This window comes from Oncorhynchus mykiss, chromosome 12 (assembly GCF_013265735.2).
Source record: "Oncorhynchus mykiss isolate Arlee chromosome 12, USDA_OmykA_1.1, whole genome shotgun sequence".
NCBI classification, from domain to species: Eukaryota; Metazoa; Chordata; class Actinopteri; order Salmoniformes; family Salmonidae; genus Oncorhynchus; species Oncorhynchus mykiss.
The window spans coordinates 74768605-74788813 of NC_048576.1; the positions used below are offsets into that span (position 1 = coordinate 74768605).

Below are 20209 nucleotides of genomic sequence, written 5' to 3' on the forward strand. Positions count from 1 at the left end.
ACCTAGCAACCTATTTTACTACACCATCTGTGCCCCCGGAAATGAATATTCATTAGTCTTCAACATGCATGTCTGTGTGCAGGTGATTGGTGTTCACAATTACTATGGCATTCCTCAGACAACAGAGATATTCATCTCAGACAGAGATATTCATCATTCAGATTTATGTTCAAGTCATATCTTGTCACTATCTTTGGACCATATTAGTTCTATGCACTGCAAGTAGGCCTACATTTTAGTATAATTATGCTATGGTCCTCATCATGAAGCTATGTTTCAATGACTTGACAATCCTGAAGGATATTGTTGGTTTCATGATTGACTGAAAATAAATGATGCAGCTGCTGGCTTGAAAAATAAGCACAGAATCATTGAAAAAAGTATTGCATTCTGCTCTTGGCTATGTTACTTTGGGGACGTTTCCATTTGGAGCAGTTTGAAAAAGTACAGACAGAGCAAGAACAGCACATTCTCTCAATGCAGTCTAGCCAGAATGGAGAAGTGGGAGTGGGAAAGGAGGTTAAACACCCCTGGGAAAGGACACTCCATATTGGAAATACATGTTTCAACATCTGACAGCATCCATCTGTCGCTGTTCAACTATGTCAAGTGGATACAAATCCCAGTTCCCCCTCTTCCACAGACTCATCACGCACACACACAAGTTGCACCATTCAAACCTTGAGCAGAAACATAATATAGCACTCATACATATTACATCTTCATTAAGCTCACAGGACAGTAAGAATGTAAAAAGACCTAAGTAAACACTCATGGGGACATTTTGCGCCTTGGTGTTGGGCAACATTCACACGAGGTTTAGCCTAGATGTCTGGTCTTCAGGAGAAAAGCTGTCCTTCATTATTAGGGCTTACCTCACAGTCCTGTCTGCTTCTTTCTGGGGATGCACTCTAGCAGCACTCCTTTGAATAAAACGGTGAAGACTACATATCCAGGTCACTCACAGCAACATGGAATCTCTGGGGACGTACTACCACACATCTCACCCACAATTTGGTCAAGAAGTGGTGGTGTTATACAAGTGAACTGAAACTGTACTTTACTAAGTTTACAGGGCTTTGTAGGGGCTAAATAACTACAATTGAGCTTGAATCTCAAACATACCATGTTTATGTGTTCTGTGCATCTGTGTGCACAGAAGTGTAAGAAAGACAAGAGGTGAAACATTTGTGTGAAACATCTTGAGGAGGGGAGGACAATCGGGATAAGGTAATCTGTCTGTGCTTGAACTTCAGTAACGGTTCGGGATTGAGAGCTGACCCAATATCAGTTTTGTTTTATCTTTGCTCAAGCCATGAGCAAGGAGGGCAGCCATGCAATACCTAAAAGCAATCTGCATAAAATCAGTAGCGGTGTTCTGCAGCCACCTAGAGGTAAGCAAAGATTAAGCATATTAACTCACTGGGTGCAAATCAGCGGTTCCTCTCCGAAACAGTAGACGGCGTGTTCTACGAAATCTTGTTTTAATCCGCAGTTATTCACCAGCGAAAAAATTACAGACGCGCTTTTGAGGGAACAAAGAAAGGAGCTCGGGGTGAGTTAATTTTCAAGTGTAGATCCGTTCGATAGTTTTGCATTTTACTTTTCGAAAAGATCAGATGAAGGTGGAGATAATTTCACAACTGAATAGAATTGTATTTTCATTCAAACCGAATACAATCTGCATTTACTTTCAAGCAAGGCTTAGCTAACGTTCGCTAGCTAACTGTGACTCCTTTCATAGACGCTAACATCTTTAGCGCATATTAACGATAGCTTCTGACCAGTGTAGGTTTTGTTAAGAGCCCCGACTCCTGCTCTAGACATTAACACGCATCGCTTGCGGTACGTTTTTGTAGACTTGTCTTTCATATCAGCGATAAATAATTGAAAGAACTAAAGGTTAAATTGCTACACTTTTTTTTATAGGGTTGGTGTTCCCACAAGGCCATATCTCCAGCTCTTGTTTACGGAAGCCAGACAGAAAACATAGGCGGCCACCTGTGCTAATGAGCTATCTAGCTTGCTTCGAACATCTGGCTGTACGCAACAGTGGGGAGGAAGTGTAGTTCTTCAACTGGAGAAACACAACTTCTGTGCAATACTGTAAGTGCTTATTTTGTATTTGAAAGTTTATTTCTCACTGATATGAAAGATAAAGGGCATATCAGCATATGTTTAGAAAATCGGTTTTGAAGGAGTGGCTATTGACTTTATCTAAAAGTTAAAACACAGCGTCGGAATTGTAGTTCACATGGAGCCAAATGTGGGAGAATGTAACCTCTGAAAACCTTACATATGGAAAGGGGTTTAAGGGCTAGCTAACAGTAACTGTTGTCGTTAACTCTGCTTACTAGATTAGCTAGCTAGCTACATTCTGTAACTTTGCTGGTTTGGATGTTTAATTAACGTTAGCGTATGTTGTTTTGAGATCACGTCCTTTACGTGGCTAGTTTCAACCTAGAATGATTTAACTATAGTTACTGTAGCTATCCCACTATGCGGCTAGCACTCTTACTAGCCACTTCTCGACATTTTCCAACCATTGTGTCATCACATGGGTAGATTCTCACACACTGGTATCTTGTACTTGCATATGTCTCTAGTCAGTTACTAATATCTTAGCATTGCAATTGGTTAGTAAATCAATATAAGTGTTAAACGCCTGACGCAATTTTGACGTCAACAAAATAAGTTAGGCCGGTTTCAACCAACGCGGGGTCTACCGCCTCCCTCCAGTTGCTAGTTTGTTCTGTTCACATCGCGGTGATGACAACTAAAGTTAACGTTAATTTACTTTGCTCAGTATGAGGCTCTGCGTTCATGACTAGCTTCACTAAACTTGATTAATTTATGAAAGTAAAGATGTTGCTAGGGTTCTAGAGAACGTGTTTATGTATGCGTAGGATGCCATTAATCCCAAATACGAAATAAAGTATTTTTTGTTAGCATTTTCTCTACCTTCACACTAGGCGGTAGAGAAAAATCCATGAGTTTGCGTTGGATCTGCCGAGATGCATGCGTGGACGAAAGCTAGTCTGTCAGTATAGAAACTGCTTTAAATTAGTTTATTTCTTATTTTAAGGAAATGACACCATGTTTTGTAGGCAGCCTACTGGTTACATTGTATTTATGGAGCCAACAACAAAAGGTGTGAATCCTACGGTCTGTTTCCCAGATGCCATAATCTTTCAATCTCTTGCACTGGGCACACTATCCATTTTTGGCATTGATATTATTATTTGCCTATAACAAGCGCAATGTTTTTATTACAGCGCCGATGACTAGAATAGCTTGAAATCCACAATTCCTCAGCCAAGATGTCAAGTAAGTAGATATTTATGTCAATTTGTTTTGAATTGGGGTGGCAGGTAGCCTGGGACCAATACAACTGACATGTAGGTTTAGATACAGGTTCAACGCTAACTGCATTATAGAGCTTAATGATACAGGGAGTCCAATTTACTCTTTTTGTTTTGGTATGTCTAAACTTTGTCTTAACATTTATTTTACACAGAAAGGCCATCATATGCACCTCCCCCCACCCCAGCCCCCACAACTGTAAGTATCACATACCATCCAACATCAGTCCTCACATTTTCTCCCAATGCCAGGGGAGTGGGTCTTCTATACAATCAACATGAGCTCAGTAATGTACGGTTGGGCTGCAGGACCACACAGACATATTAGCTCAGGATGTTCTGTCAATACATTTGCAAGTATGTGGCTCACAGACAAACATTTCCCTTCATCTAAATCACATGCTGCTATACATTTTGAACATCAATAGATGGAAGTAGAACTGGCCATTTACCCGCTGTTTACCTCCCTCTTTGCTATCTTTTTATTTTGTGATGCTCCTATGACAGGAATAAGCCAATGACTATGTGCTGCTTTAAATCATTACCCCCAAAATCCTTTTCATTTTTTGTTGTCCCTCCCCCTTGTTTGTGTCATTTCTCATTTGTGTTTTGTCTCATTTGTCTCCATCAGCAAGTGCCCAACACCCCTGGGTTTGTGGGGTACAACCCATACAGCCATCTGGCCTACAACAACTACAGGCTGGGAGGGAATACCGGCAGCAACAACAGGGTAATGGTAGGACCAATGCCATCCAGGGCTAGAGCCCAAGGCGTAAGGCTGGCTATTCCCTGAGTGAGACAAGGATAATTGGGAGAAAAGGGAAATGAGTGTTTGGTACAACAATGGAATGGTGAAGAAGAAAAAAAATATATATATATTCAACATGCAGGAAAGGATACATTTGGGGGGGATAAATGGTACAACAAAACAGCTGCTGGCCGTGGTCAAGTGAGGTCAGTAATTGCCCCAAAGTCCTCCTATAATCTTCTGTAAAACTAACACGATCATCTTACTCCAACTGATTTGATGCTCCGCTTGATGACCCACCAACCACATGTGATTGTTTGTTCGAAGTGTCACCAGCTCCCCTCATCTTGTCCCACTCCTTGATGCAAAAGCATTTCATGTTAGAGCAGTTGCACCTCTGCCATGCCCCTCCCCTGCTTGTACAGCCTGCTAGGGAGCAGCAGCATGTTGCCCCGTCCATCCAAGGCTCATGACTTGGCATGTCAGAGGTTCATACTGGTTGGTGTTTTAATCACAAGGCAGCCAAAACTGATAGCAGTATTCATTTTAATTATAGCCCTCAACACTGAGAGGGCAATAATTTGTCGTCTACATACCAGCTATGTATGAAACACTATCCAAAAATTAAGGTGTAGGATTTTGTAATGAGTCTCCTTAAGTGCTTCACTTAAAGCAGATTGTCATTTTCAGTTGTGGCCCTGCCCCTTCTTCATAGTAGTACATAAGTGCTTTCTGTAATAACTGTCCGTTGGTTTGATCTATTGATATTTTCTTTGGCTCTCTTTCCCAGAATTCCTCAGGAATCACTGTTCCCAAGCCGCCCAAACCGCCAGACAAGCCGCTGATGCCCTACATGCGGTACAGCCGGAAGGTAAGCAGGAAGGTAAGACACCCACGGTGTCTACTTTTACTGCTTGTACAGGGGGTCGCCCAGCCAACCGTCTGGATGGCCGGGGACCCCACTGTTGATGACCCCTGGTGGTATGTTCCTCACATCTTACCCCCTCTGGATTGGAGGTCGGAGACAGCTGAGTTACACCACCATCTGGATCCACTCCTCTTCAACACCTGTCTTCATTGTTGATTCTGTCTGTCCTGGTTTCTGTGTGACCTATTGTGCTTGCTTTCCCTTTGTCTCCTCCAAATCAAATCTTTCCCTCCCTCTTTCTTCCTCTTGTGTATTTATATACATTTTCCGGCTTAGTTGCTGCTCTATTTTGACCATGGTGCCTCCTTTTTGCCAGGTCTGGGACCAAGTCAAAGCCTCCAATCCGGATCTGAAGTTATGGGAGATTGGAAAGATTATTGGTGGCATGTGGAGGGACCTCACTGAAGAGGAGAAGCAGGATTACTTGAACGAATATGAAGCGGAAAAGGTGAGGGCAGTTGGGAGCTTCAGTTTTCCAATGCCCTGCTATTTTGCCTTGGGTAAATGAGTCAAGTCTTTTCACCGAGATTTTATAACTACTGCCTCTATAGATTGAGTACAACGACTCCCTGAAGGCCTACCACAACTCACCGGCTTACCTGGCCTACATCAATGCCAAGAACCGTGCCGAGGCGGCTCTGGAGGAGGAGAGCAGACAGCGGCAGACCCGCGTTGAGAAGGGAGAACCTTACATGAGCATCCAGCCTGCTGAAGACCCAGATGGTAATGGCCCGGGGACTAGAAATTCTGTCTCCTGTACCTTTTTTTTGTTTATCCATGTTGTGTGTATTGAAAGCCAACGTTTGTCCTTTCCGTAGACTATGACGATGGGTTCTCCATGAAGCACACGGCCACCGCTCGCTTCCAGAGGAACCACCGGCTCATCAGTGACATCCTCAGTGAGATTGTGGTGCCAGATGTGCGCTCTGTCGTCACCACTGCACGCATGCAAGTCCTCAAGCGCCAGGTCCAGTCCCTCATGGTGCACCAGGTAAGCAAAGCTAGTGGAAAACACACACTGGACTGCAATCACATAATAGTCTGGTTTGACACGGTTCCTTTCCACAGAGGAAGCTGGAAGCAGAGCTGCTGCAAATAGAGGACCGGCACCAGGACAAGAAGAGGAGATTCCTGGAGACGACAGACTCCTTCAACAGTGAGCTCAAACGGGTATGTGCCCCCACCCCACCGTGTCCAAAATGAGAATTGCCTCATACAAAGTGCAGCAGCTGATAGCCTTAGTATCTCTTTTTTTTTTGTTGTACTAGTGAAGATAATTTGTTTACTTTTATCAGCAGCTGAGATGATAGGTTTGTATTCTGTGCCACTCTGTTGCAGTTCAAGTTTGTCTTTGTAGCTCTGGTGTGTTGTACAAAAGTCTGATTTGTCGTAACTGCTCAAAGCTGCAGTGTCTAAAACTAGATGTTTGTCTGTGTGCAGCTGTGCGGTCAGAAGGTGGAGGTAGACATGGAGAAGCTGGCAGCAGAGATTGCTGTGGCAGAGGAGACTGCTAGGCGGCGGGCGGAGGAGAGGGAGAAGGAAGCGGCGGAGCAGGCAGAGAAGGCGGCCCAGGAACAGCAAGAGCAGCAGCAGGCAGCAGCAGCCTCTGCTTCATCTACCCTGCCCATCACTGAACAGAACAACACCACCCCACCAACCACAGAGAACAAGGAGGACCAGGACAAGTCAACCCCTATGGAGACCGGTCAGTCATACCAACATCTCACTAACACTAACTACAGCATTTTCTCTGTTGTTATTTCAGTAACTTGCTGTTTGGAGTAAGAAAAAGCCTGATACAAGTAGTGCTTTTATTGCAGTAACATGTTAACCGTTGTGGCATTCAGACTGAGCATTGTGATCAATGATCATTACAATCTACACAAAGACACCTGACCTACACACTTTCCTCCTTTCCTTCAGAAGAGACTCCTACATCAGAGCCATCTGAGACCCATCCTGAGGCTGAGGAGGGCACACATGCTGCAGAGAAGCAGCAGGGCCCGCCGGTGGAGAGCATCACGGACGAGGGCACTAGTGACAGCACTGCCCCATCCGAGAGCAGCACCGGACCCCCTGCAGACACCCCTGCCTCAGCTGAACCTGCCCCAGAGGAACGCCCAGCCAGCCAGCCCTCCCAATAACATCTCTGTAGAAGGGCACACCTCTCTCTGAGCACACCCTCCAACCTGTAGACTAGGGTCATGCTTTGTGGGCACAGTGTTGCATATCAAAAATATTAGAATGTATAGAAGTGATTTCATGGGTAGAGATGTCCATAGTTTTGTACATTCTGTGTGTTATTTGCGATGTCGTGCAACCCTGTGCCCATTTAAATATGACCCTGTGATGTTCTTCCACCATCCCCACACTCAGTTTGTGTGTTTGACATTTCTATTGATCTTATGGATTTCTGGATTCATACCACAAGCCAACCGTTCCTCTCTAGCTATTGGCGTTGATAGAACAGGGCCTAATTTATTCCATACCTAATTGACAATGGTTTTTAAATGCTGTTTTTGTTGCCTTTTTTTTTTTTTATCTAACTTTTAGTTAGTAATCAATATGGTGTGGACTGTTAGTTATGGATTAAATTCAGAATTCATATGAAATGGCCAGTCCTTGAATATCACCTATTATATCACAGCAAATGGATAATTTGTGAACTGTTTTACATGAGCTGTTTGCAACTGCACAGCTGTGTCAAACCCTGTTGCTGTGTATCACCACTAGAGAAATGGTCAGGATGAACCTCCGATAAAACCTCATGCATTCAAATGACTGTTTTTACTTGAATTTGAGTAATTTTAGTATGCCTCTGCAATTTGCATCTTTTTTTGTACTGTCAAGCCTCTTGCCCAAATAAAAGTTATTTCTGTCTTTCTGACTTGTGGTTTATTTCAAATGTTTTATTGTCTTTCTCTAGATGTAGGCCTATGATGATTGCTTAGACTGCCCAGTCAATTATAACTCAGCATTGTAATTTTGATATCGACAATGTATTATCTAACGTTCCTTAATTATTTCAAATTGGGGGGAAAATGGTCTGACTTTTGGACTACTACTGTGAGTAAAATCTCGTTGGCCATTGGGGAATGTGGTTGCATGCCCACTTTTCTTGCCTCATTGCCTTTCTACCATCCATGCGTCGTCACACCTCTTGGAGGGAGCACCATACGGTCACAGTGCAGATATCAGGAATGATGAACAGCCGCGCGCTTTGCCTCTACATCGCGCTCCTCTACCCGATTCCCAAAACATTGACGGAATACTCAACCAATACTGACTCGGAGTACGAGTTTGGGGATTACCGGGGCAAGTGGTGCTTAGACGACCACGGATTTGTGTATAGCATCGGGGAGGTGTACTATCCCAGTCCATCTGCTTGTCCGTGCACCTGCACTGAAGACGGACCCGTGTGCATACGACCCAAGTGTCCTCGCATTCATCCTCGATGTACGCGGATTAAATACAAGTCCTGCTGTCCAGTGTGTGAGGCAGTTAGCAAAGTGTGTGTATATGGTGGCAAAATGTACAGAATATTCGAGGAATTCAGGGTGAGATTTATTTTTAAAAGAAACATGACAAAATATGCTCCATCTACTTTAAGTGACTGTGTACATTATCCAAGGTTGGACCTTTGAATTAGTTTATTATACTGTATTATACTCAATGTCAAAGCAGTGTTTTTTTGTGTGTCTAGCCTGATGGTGAAGATGGGGACATTGGTTATTGATTAATTGCATTAGAGATGTAGGCCTATTGTCAAGTGTAATCATAACAGTACTCTCCATCAACAAGGGGGTCATGTGGGGGTCAGCAGTTGAGATGGCAATTGAAAACAGTATTCAAGTATTACATTGATGCATGCTTCATAGGTTTCTCAAGTATTATGCTTCCTTCCAAATGACAGGAGAACACAGAGTTTAACTTTAGAGAGAATGAAAGTGAGTGTGGTAGAAAATATGTCTAAAGGTGTGTCTAACCTGCTGTTTCAGTTGTCACGCTGTGAGAGATGTCGTTGTGAGCCCAACAGGGAGGTGTATTGTTCCATCTCTGACTGTCCTGCACCACATTGTGTCAACCCTACATATGAGCCCAACCACTGCTGTCCTGTCTGCTACACTGGTGAGTTCACTTCTACAAACACACAACTTTCCAACACAATTAATGGTCTCTACCCTCAGAAACACACAATTTCTTGCACACTAGTTTGCATGCTATGATGATAGCGTGGACATACACACACACGTGTTCTGTATAATTTGACCTGAACATACAACACAAATATACAGAGTCCATAAGCCTGGTCATACAGTTGAAGTCTGAAGTTTACATACACCTTAGCCAAATATATTTAAACTCAGTTTTTCACAATTCCTGACATTTAATCCTAGTAAAAATTCCCTGTTTTAGGTCCGTTAGGATCACCACCTTATTTTAAGAATGTGAAATGTCAGAATAATAGTAGAAAAAATGATTTATTTCAGCTTTTATTTCATCACATTCCCAATGGGTCAGAAGTTTACATACACTCAATTAGTATTTGGTAGCATTGCCTTTAAATTGTTTAGCTTGGGTCAAACGTTTCAGGTAGCCTTCCACAAGCTTCCCACAATAAATTTGGTGAATTTTGGCCCATTCCTCCTGACAGAGCTGGTCTAACTGAGTCAGGTTTGTAGGCCTCCTTGCTCGCACACACTTTTTCAGTTCCCGCCCACAAATTTTCTATAGGATTGTGATGGCCACTCCAATATCTTGACTTTGTTGTCCTTAAGCCATTTTGCCACAACTTTGGAAGTATGCTTGGGGTCAACTTAGTGTATGTAAACTTCTTTATATTGTGAACTTCTTTATATTTATATTGTGATATAGGGAATATAAGTGAAATAATCTGTCTGTAAACAATTGTTGGAAAAATTACTTGGGTCATGCACAAAGTAGATGTCCTAACCGACTTGCCAAAACTATAATTTGTTAACAAGAAATTTGTGGAGTGGTTGAAAAACTAGTTTTAATGACTCCAACCTAAGTGTATGTAAACTTCCGAATTCAACTGTATGTAACTCAAGCATTTCGCTGCACCTGCTATAACAGCTGCTTAATTAACTGTGTATGCGACCAATAAACATTGATTTGATTTCAACCATCAATAATTAGCTTTGACACAGCCGCAGCTCTTCTTATGTAATGTTTACGATGGCAGAAGTTGGCCGCTGCCCCCAGTTGGAGTCTAAGGTCATCAATATCGTCAGTGTTTCTTTAATCACTGCTCCACTGCACTGGTACCATCTGTACTGTGCGTTCAACATGATATGTGCATCATATTCATAACAAGCTCAATTATTAGTTAGAGTCAAGCCAAGGAGTTTTGGAAATATTTCAAATATTTAGTCACTGATGTGGGATCCAAGCATCCTTAGAACTAAACTATGGAATTCAGCATTGCACAGATTACATAACTGAATGTAGACACTGGATAAAGAGGGATGTAATCAAACTGCTCGATAGTGCTCTGTCCAACACAGGAATAGTAACTAGCCCCCAGCCTGGTGGGATAGTGGGGCATGAGGCCAGCCATCCAACAGCAGGCAGTAAAGGAACAGCTTGTGTGTGTGCCGTATATAGTTCAATCAGTAAATCAATCACATTTATTTATAAAGCCCTTTTACATCAACAGTTATCACAAAGTGCTTATACAGAAACCCAGTCTAAAACCCCAATCAGCAAGCAATGCAGATGTAGACTGAACACAAATATAAAGACAACATCTAAATTGTTGATTCCATGTTTCATGAGCTGAAAAAAATATATATAGGACAAAACACACATCACAACAAGAAAGACACCACAACACTAAATAACACAACACTACATAACACAACACTACAATATCCAGCTACTTCGCAAACCCATTGAAGAGGAGTGGGACAACATTCCACAGGCCACAATCAACAGCCTGATCAACTTTATGCGAAGGAGATGTGTCGCGCTGCATGAGGAAAAGGTGGTCACGCCAGATACTGAACGGTTTTCCACAGGCCACAATCAACAGTCTGATCAACTTTATGCGAAGGAGATGTGTCGCGCTGCATGAGGAAAAGGTGGTCACGCCAGATACTGAACGGTTTTCCACAGGCCACAATCAACAGTCTGATCAACTTTATGCGAAGGAGATGTGTCGCGCTGCATGAGGAAAAGGTGGTCACGCCAGATACTGAACGGTTTTCCACAGGCCACAATCAACAGTCTGATCAACTTTATGCGAAGGAGATGTGTCGCGCTGCATGAGGAAAAGGTGGTCACGCCAGATACTGAACGGTTTTCTGATCCACTCTCCCACCTTTTTTTTATGTATCTGTGACCAACAGATGCATATCTGTATTCCCAGTCGTGAAATTCATAGATTAGGGCATAATGAATTTATTTCAATTGACTGCTTTCCTTATATGAACTGTAACTCAGTAAAATCTTTTAAATTGTTGCATGTTGCGTTTATATATTTTTTCAGTATATATTGGCAGCCTTCCACTTTTCTTAAATAATAAGTTGTAATTAAAAAAAAAAAAAAGTTTGGTCTCCACACATTGGATTTTCAACATTTGAAGAAGCAATTTTGTTTTTTGAAACTTAAGTTTACAATTTTAATTGAGAAAATAAAAACAAATGGCATGGACTCAATTATTAGCACCCATGAGCTTTTTATAATTATTTTTTTATTTATTTAACCTTTATTTAACCAGGCAGGCCCGTTGAGAACAAGTTCTCATTTACAACTGCGACCTGGCCAAGATAAAGCAAAGCAGTGTGACACAAACAACAAGACAGAGTTAAACATGGAATAAATAAACGTACCGTCAATAACACAATATAAATAAATCTATATACAGTGTGTGCAAATGAGGTAAGTTTAGGGGGGTAAGGCAATAAATAGGCCTTAGTGCTGAAGTAATTACAATTTAGCAATTAAACACTGGAGTGATAGATGTGCAGAAGATGAATGTGCAAGTAGAGATACTGGGGTGCAAAGGAGCAAAAAAAGAAATAACAATATGGGGATGAGCTAGTTGGATGGGCTATTTACAGATGGGCTATGTATAGGTGCAGTGATCTGTGAGCTGCTCTGACAGCTGATGCTTAAAGGTAGTGAGGGAGATATGAGTCTCCAGCTTCAGTGATTTTTGCAATTCGTTCCAGTCATTGACAGCAGAGAACTGGAAGGAAAGGCGGCCAAAGGAGGAATAGGCTTTGGGGGTGACCAGTGAAATATACCTGCTGGAGTGAGTGCTACGGGTGGGTGCTGCTATTGTGACCAGTGAGCTGAGATAAGGCGGGGCTTTACCTAGCAAAGACTTATAGATTACCTGGAGCCAGTGGGTTTGGCAACGAATATAAAGCGAGGGCCAGCCAACGAGAGCATGCAGGTCGCAGTGGTGGATAGTATATGTTGCTTTGGTGACAAAGCGGAGTGTTGGAGGCTATTTTATAAATGACATCGCCAATGTCAAGGATCGGTAGGATAGTCAGTTTTACGAGAGTATGCTTGGCAGCATGTGTGAAGGATGCTTTGTTGCGAAATAGGAAGCCAATTCTAGATTTCATTTAGGATTGGAGAGTCTGGAAGGAGAGTTTACAGTCTAACCAGACACCTAGGTATTTGTAATTGTCCACATGTTCTAAGTCAGAACCGTCCAGAGTAGTGATGCTGGATGGACGGGCAAGTGCGGGCAGCGATCGGTTGAAGAGCATGCATTTATACTTGCATTTAAGAGCAGTTGGAGGCCACGGAAGGAGAGTTGTATGGCATTGAAGCTCGTCTGGAGGTTAGTTAACACAGTGTCCAAAGAAGGGCCAGAAGTATACAGTATGGTGTCATCTGCATAGAGGTGGATCAGAAAATCACCAGCAGCAAGAGCAACATCATTGATGTATACAGAGAAAAGAGTCGGCCCGAGAATTGAACCCTGTGGCACCCCCATAGAGACTGCCAGAGGTCCGGACAACAGGCTCTCCGATTTGACACACTGAACTCTGTCTGAGAAGTAGTTGGCGAACCAGGCGAGGCAGTCATTTGAGAAACCAAGGCTGTTGAGTCTGCTGATAAGAATGTGGTGATTGACAGAGTCGAAAGCCTTGGCCAGGTCGATGAATATGGCTGCACAGTATTGTCTTTTACTGATGGTGGTTATGATATCGTTTAGGACCTTGAGCGTGGCTGAGATGCACCCATGACCAGCTCGGAAACCAGATTGCATAGCGAAGAAGGTACGGTGATATTCAAAATGGTCGGTGATCTGTTTGTTAACTTGGCTTTCGAAGACCTTAGAAAGGCAGCTAATACTTGGTTGCACAGCCTTTGGCCAAGAGACAGTAACTGCTGACAAACGCTTCTTGAAGCCTTCAATTAGCTCTTTTCTACTGGAAGTTTGGCCCACTCTTCAGCTGCAAACTGCTCCAATTCTGCAATGTTTGAGGGGTGCCTTCCACCAACTGCTGTTTTCAGATCTCACCATATGTTTTAGATGGAATCAGATCTGAACTCAATGCTGGCCACTCCAGAACAGTCTAGTGTTTCTTCTTGAATGATTCCTGGGTGCTTTTTGATGCGTATTTGGGTTTGTTGTCCTGCTGGAAGACCTACCACCTTCGATAGACCCAGTTTTTGTACACTGGGTTGAAACATTGGACTGATAATCTGCAGATTTCAGGATGCCTAGCACATGTTCAAGGCCCCCAGTACCAGAGGAAGCAAAGCAATCCCACAGCATTATTGAAACTCCCCCATATTTGATTGTAGGAAGTGTCTTTCTTTGAATGCTTAATTTGGTCATCAGTAAACATAGTGCTGATTTGTATTGTATTGTTCCACAGAACATTTTTTCCCAGAATTTAGGGTTGTTTAAGTGGGTTTTTGCGAAGTCCAATTGACGTTTCTTGTGTAGGGAATTATTTAAGAAAAGTGCAAGGGTGCCAATTTATTTAGCCACAACTGTATGTCTGCCTTTATGGATGTGTAAGCAAAGTATAGCATATTGGTGCTGCAAATGACAGTAGGATGATTTTAATAAAACTACAGAAGTTTCTCATTGCAATGCTGATAAAACGAGCACATTAAGTACACAATTGTCTAAAACATACAGAATTCACATTAAAGGTGACATCAGATATAATATTGATTTATTTGACATAATTTTCCTGCATCCTGCCTACAGGGCCCAATTGTTTTGTGGGTGACAGAGTGATCTCGGCAGGGGAGCGGGTGGAGATAGACAAGCAGACTGTGTGTTACTGCACCTACCGGGACGGCACCTGGCAGATGCACCCCCATGCCACCTGCGAGCAGCGCCCGCTGCCGGACCCCGATCTCAACCCCAGCCCCTCTGAGCCCCCCGAGGAAGACGAAACCAAGCAGATGGATAGGGACTTCCGCCCCAGGCTGGACTGGATCCCGTGAGCAGGCAGGAGGGTGGGTGTGAGGGTAATAGTGCGCCAAGGGGAAACGGGGAGATGATGGGGCAGGTTGTTTTCCGTGCCCTGCTGAGTGCAGTCTGCATAGGGCTTAGGGCCAGGGATGACCTACTACACCACATTATACAACCACAATAACATTACTAGCTAGTAGTGTTTATGCAATATTATATACAACTTTGCACACAGGGACAATGTATGGTGCACATTCAAGACAATATACAACTATAACATATAGTTTGTTGAAATTAATTTCTTCATTTTCCTTCACTTGCAGTAGTTTGGTTTTGTCATCAAAGGGCTGGTGTAAGTGGACACTTAGAGATGGTGGCAACATTCACCCTTTTATTAATCTCAGGTTTACACTAGTGCACATTAACGTTGCACTGTATATTTCTCTTTGACTACTGTTGTTTCTTTACTAACTTAAAGATATCCATTGTAGAATTGTTCTAATGCTGAAATGGAAATGTTCCTTTTTCTGTATGCAAATTGACTTGTGGTTCTATGAAGTGTAGCTTTGATTGGCATTTTATCAAATAAACATCAGGAAACGTATGTATCAAGCGTCTCAGATTCAAGTGGCAATTTAGGATCAGTTTTGCCTTTAATAGATTACAATGAATATAAGATTACATGGATAAGGGGCCCTGACCCCAGATCAACCCTCCTACGGAGACGCTTGATACGGACCCAGTTGAATGAATGACAATGTCCCATCCTTATACTTGTTTACATGCAGACAAGCTCCTACACCAGGGGTAGGTAACCCTGTTCCTGGAGTGCAACAAGTACTGCAGGGTTTTGTTCCAACTAGGCACCACATGACCAATTGATCAGTTCAGTGATTGCCCAAATTCAACACACCTGGTCTTCCAGGTGGTTAAATCAAAAACATGAAGTGGCTGTGGCACTACAAGACCAGGATTGCCTACCCCACCCTACACTTTTCCCTGGACAAGGATTCTATCGGATCTCAGGGCTCTTGGCAAAGTTTCTTACATGATTGTTACTTTTATTTGTCTTGCCTTCTAGGTTACCCACTTGGTCATTTTGTAAAGATATATTATTTTCTGGTACATGTACCCATCTCGTTATTAAATACAATTTGTTTTTGGCGGGCCTTCTTGTTCTATACTCTTCATCATATCCCTCAATGGAAACTTAATTTAGGCTCTTAGATGAGCAACCTCCTGCAAAATGGATTTGTATTTTCAGCCATGAAGATAAATTCTCCATAAATAATTTACCTCTGCTATCTATAATTTAGTCATCCATTAACATTGACAAGTTATCAAATATATCCTGACGTGAACCACAATTCACTGGCCCCTTCTGAATTTTGGGGCTCCTGAATTGTACAGCAGTCTAAGAGACTGCATCTCAGTGCTAGACATGCCACTACAGACCCTGGGTAAATCACGGGCTGTATCACAACCAGCCGTGATCAAGAGTCCCATAGGGTGGCGCACAATTTACAGAGCGTCGTTAGGGGAGGGTTTGGCCGGGGTAGGCAGTCATTGTAAAATATCAATTTGTTCTTAACTGACTTGCCTAGATAAATAAAAGGTAAAAAGAAAAAAAAGAATAGCTGTGTTAATATTGTTGAATGTGCTCCTGTTCGTACACCCAGTGAGACTAACAGATGTATACAGTAGATACTGTGTAGTTTGACACTGCGTTGGGATTTTGCAAACAGGACACTGACTTTACAACGGTTTTTATTGAAAACAACAAGCCAGGGTCAAGGATCACGCTATGCTGCCAGCATTTGAAGCAATCCTGGGCCACAGGTCTGCACATTCCTTGGCCACCGGTCCTGTGATGGCCGAACCTGTGACACAGAACACAAATTTAACCCACAACAAAAATTAGATAAAATAGTGGACAAGATGCCTTTGGCCTTGCATCAGAGCAGTAACATTTCACTCTCTGCAGACCTGCCACTTACAATGTGAACAAAAACATAGTTATGGAGCTATGCATCCACAAGAAAACTAGACTCAATTTGACTGTATCGTCTTGATTTGAACATCCACACTTTACTTTGGTTGTTGACGAACAGTTCACACTACCTTTTCAAGGTCAATTCCTATAATGTTACCTAGAAAATAACCCCACTTGGCATTGTAAAATCAAAATATGATACATAGCAGTGAGACTCTCTACCCATCTCCCCAAGTGAACTTGAAAGGAATGGACAGGTGTGCATACCAATACAATGTTTTTAAATCAACGACTTGAGTGAGGACGTACACACTTCCAGGAGAAAGGTAGAGAATCACACTGCCGCCATTATTTCACTATATCTAAATGTATTCAAAAGGATGACCACTATCCAGTGAACAAATGTTTCATCACTGATTGAGATTGGTCAGCCAAAATGAGACTGCCATCTCACCCACAGTGATGATCTTACTATCCCCTTCTTCGACAACTCACCGAGCTACTGACCAGACAAAGCAAGTGCTTTATGAAGGGGTGTCATTTATCATTCGCAACAAAATATTAGAAAATAAAATTTAGTACTCAAAATCCACATCCAGAATTTGAAAAGCACCCAAAGAAACCCAACCAAAAACATCCTTATGAAGAACCTTCATGACCTGGGATGGGGGACCAAAGACTCAAAATCCCAACTCACCTTTCATTTCTCCTTTGACATTCACTATGACCCCCGCATTGTCTTCAAAGTAGAGAAACACGCCATCCTTTCGCCGATACGACTTCCGCTGCCGTATCACAACCGCAGGATGCACTGTAGGAAAGAGGAAGACTATCAGAATCCAGCAACCTGACATAACTCACACTGTTGATTTTCACCATTCAGTTAAACAATTGGTCTGGAACTACTACTGTACTGAAAACTACAAGTCATTTTAAAGACCAATCAAATTACTATGCCAACCACCATTAGCAAACCACCATAATCTCTTGATTAGCTAGTCCCAGTTCATCCTATTCTAGTAATTGAATACAGAATGCAGAACACTCACCCTTTTTTCTGAGTTCTGGTTTGCCTTTCTTGACAGTGGCCATGACCATGTCACCCACACCAGCAGCGGGCAGACGGTTCAAACGTCCCTTGATGCCCTTGACAGAGATGATGTACAGGTTCTTAGCACCTGGTGAGAAAGGGGGAAGATGGTGAATATATGACAGGTTGGAGATGGTTCCACTGACCAGGCTTGATTCAAGGTACAGATCCTTGTAGGCCATTTCAAGACAAGGTTGAAATACACGACATGTTCCATCACTGATTGAGACTGCTTAGCCAAAATGAGACTGCCATCTCACATACCTGTGTTGTCAGCGCAGTTTATGACGGCGCCCACTGGGAGACCCAGCGAGATGCGAAACTTCGCCCCAGATGACCCACCACGTCCTTAAGAGAAGAGATTCCATTGAAGTAAACTTTGCATGGTGCAGAGACTGAAAGCACACTGCTTAAATCAAGCAAATATTATCCAAGTTGTTCCATCACGGATTGAGATTGTTCAGTATAGGTGACTGCCATCTCACCCACCAGTGATGATTACTATACCCTTCTTCGACAACTCACCCAGCTACTGACCAGACAAAGCAAGTGCTTTTTGAAAGGGGTTCAACTTTAAAATGCTTGAAGACATGGCTAAAGGTCAATCAGATTTGTGAACATGGTCCCTAGCTGTGTGTTGCCGCTTTCCATGTTGTCTGTTGTCTGTAGCTTGTGAGGTGTGGAAACACTTTGTTGCTTTTATGAATTTTGTCTTGCTGCTTTTTGTTTTATGTTGCTCTGTCTGTATGCTGCGTCTTGCTTGTCCTATGTTGCTCTGTCTGTATGCTATGTCTTGCTTGTCCTATGTTGCTATGTCTTGCTTGTTCTATGCTGCTATTGTCTATATTGTAATTGTTTTTAATAACCTGCCCAGGGACTGCGGTTGAAAATTAGCCGGCTGGCTAAAACCAGCACTTTTACTGAAACGTTGATTAATGTGCACTGTCCCTGTAAAAAATAAACTCACATTTCGTTATTTTCTTTTCAGATTTAAACTACTGCCAAGAACATGCAGCCACAGCACTATGTGGGGGGCATGGAACAAAAGTGACCACACAACCAAACCAAAAGGCCTCAAGAATAGAAGTAATGTAACACTGGCTAACATTACTGCTTGTACTACAAAAAGGCAGCCCATGTTGACAGTTCTACCCCTTGTCTAATGCACACCACTAGGGTAGCTTGCAGTGGCAATTGTCCAGCTAGTTGTGAGTAGACTGCTGTTAAGGTAAGCTAGCTAGTTAGCAATTACTTGCATGGCCTGGGAGAAGAGTTGGAGGAAACTAGCTAGTTAGCAAGGAAAATAACGTTCTATCACATATGGAATCAGTGCCTTTGGTTGATGTTTTGGGGGAAGTCCCCCTTTTTAAAAGTTAAAAACAATACACCATGGCTCAACTTGGCTAGCCGGGGAAAATCATTGCTTACACTGCACACGTAGCTACAGTAGCTAGTCAGCCTAGGGCTTCAGCGGTGTCCATGATTTGGAGTCATGCCTTGCTTTTAGTCAAACGCTATGCTACCACACACTGACAATAACACTCTCAAATAAGTAGTTCACCTGCCACTCATTTGTTGGACGTTGTACTGGAATGGCAACTGTGCTTATACGTGAAACGGATTAGAAAATAAGCTCACCAATTAATGTATTTTAGCTAACACGCCAAAAGCTAATCAGCTAAGTAACAGCAAACATGGCTTCGGTAACAAGCGCCTAAAATCATCCCTCTTAACAATGATCAGTACTTCATATTTTCAAGCCAATATGAATGACAATTATTCATAAATCGTCCATTATCCAAATAACATTATGTTCCTATGTTAGACATTCTGCAAACGGGTAGATGAATGTGGATTTTTCTTAGCAAGTCTCTTACCTCTCTTAGACATTGCTGCTAAAGGGAAAGAGGAAGACGGAAAAAGGAATCATGGGATATAAAGTTCCGCAGACATACCAGATATTTCACGTCCGGTCGATTAAGCCTATATCGCCCTCTGCTGTTGGCTACAACAGCCTCTGCTTTCAAAATTAAAACAAAGTAAACATTGTGCAACTTCATGTGCAATTATTTACTAATTGTCCAGTCATGAATGGCAGGGGTCACAAGTGGAACACTGAAAACAGTAAAGAAATAATGAGGTGAGTGAAGCCCACCTGACTAAAAGCAAGGCATGACTCCAAATCATGGACACCGCTGAAGCCCTAGGCTGACTAGCTACTGTAGCTACGTGTGCAGTGTAAGCAATGATTTCCCCGGCTAGCCAAGTTGAGCCATGGTGTATTGTTTGGCTGACAGGGGACGCTGTATTGAAGCCCCCTTGATACTTCTCAACTGTAAAAAATTATATTTTGGGGAGCAAAATAAAAGCATGTGTTGATGTCTACATTCGTTTTTTGACATTTTACAAACACATATTACACACACCTTAAAATTACATTATTTGTTATTTATTTAACCTTTATTTAACTAGGCAAGTCAGTTAAGAACAAATTATTATTTTCAATGACGGCCTAGGAACTGTGGGTTCTGCCCAGGCCTGTTCAGGGGCAGAACGACAGATTTGTACCTTGTCAGCTCGGGGATTTGAACTTGCAACCTTCCGGTTACTAGTCCAATGCTCTAACCACTAGGCTACCCTGCCGCCCCATTAAGTGAGCTAAACAT

General features: G+C 42.6%; 3 protein-coding genes across 14 annotated transcripts; 2 read left to right on the top strand and 1 right to left on the bottom strand.

Annotated features, from left to right (window-relative positions):
* The first annotated feature begins 1400 nt into the window (after positions 1–1400).
* LOC110538400 (SWI/SNF-related matrix-associated actin-dependent regulator of chromatin subfamily E member 1) lies at positions 1401–7921 on the top strand. 12 transcript variants are annotated; one of them, XM_021625193.2, is made up of 12 exons: positions 1401–1555; positions 1930–2106; positions 3276–3327; positions 3518–3561; positions 3994–4098; positions 4901–4993; positions 5355–5486; positions 5590–5761; positions 5857–6029; positions 6107–6208; positions 6479–6743; positions 6962–7921. In XM_021625193.2, the coding sequence occupies exons 3-12, from the start codon at positions 3321–3323 to the stop codon at positions 7180–7182; spliced, it is 1314 nt and encodes a 437-aa protein (XP_021480868.2). In that variant the 5' UTR covers positions 1401–1555; positions 1930–2106; positions 3276–3320; the 3' UTR covers positions 7183–7921. The 12 variants fall into 12 exon arrangements, with proteins under 12 accessions (XP_021480868.2, XP_021480871.2, XP_021480874.2 ...); XM_021625196.2 differs by having other exon boundaries at positions 6965–7921; XM_021625199.2 differs by having other exon boundaries at positions 4901–4981.
* A 245-nt stretch (positions 7922–8166) lies between these two features.
* LOC110538398 (von Willebrand factor C domain-containing protein 2-like) lies at positions 8167–15981 on the top strand. The gene is made up of 3 exons (XM_021625191.2): positions 8167–8595; positions 9037–9166; positions 14251–15981. The coding sequence occupies exons 1-3, from the start codon at positions 8182–8184 to the stop codon at positions 14490–14492; spliced, it is 786 nt and encodes a 261-aa protein (XP_021480866.1). The 5' UTR covers positions 8167–8181; the 3' UTR covers positions 14493–15981.
* Positions 15982–16210: 229 nt separating this feature from the next.
* Positions 16211–19537, bottom strand: LOC110538399 (60S ribosomal protein L23). Its single transcript, XM_021625192.2, has 5 exons — positions 19421–19537; positions 17808–17891; positions 17503–17631; positions 17151–17264; positions 16211–16340 (listed from the first exon to the last, which is right to left on the bottom strand). Exons 1-5 carry the CDS (start codon positions 19431–19433, stop codon positions 16258–16260), a joined length of 423 nt encoding a protein of 140 aa, XP_021480867.1. The 5' UTR covers positions 19434–19537; the 3' UTR covers positions 16211–16257.
* Positions 19538–20209: the final 672 nt, after the last annotated feature.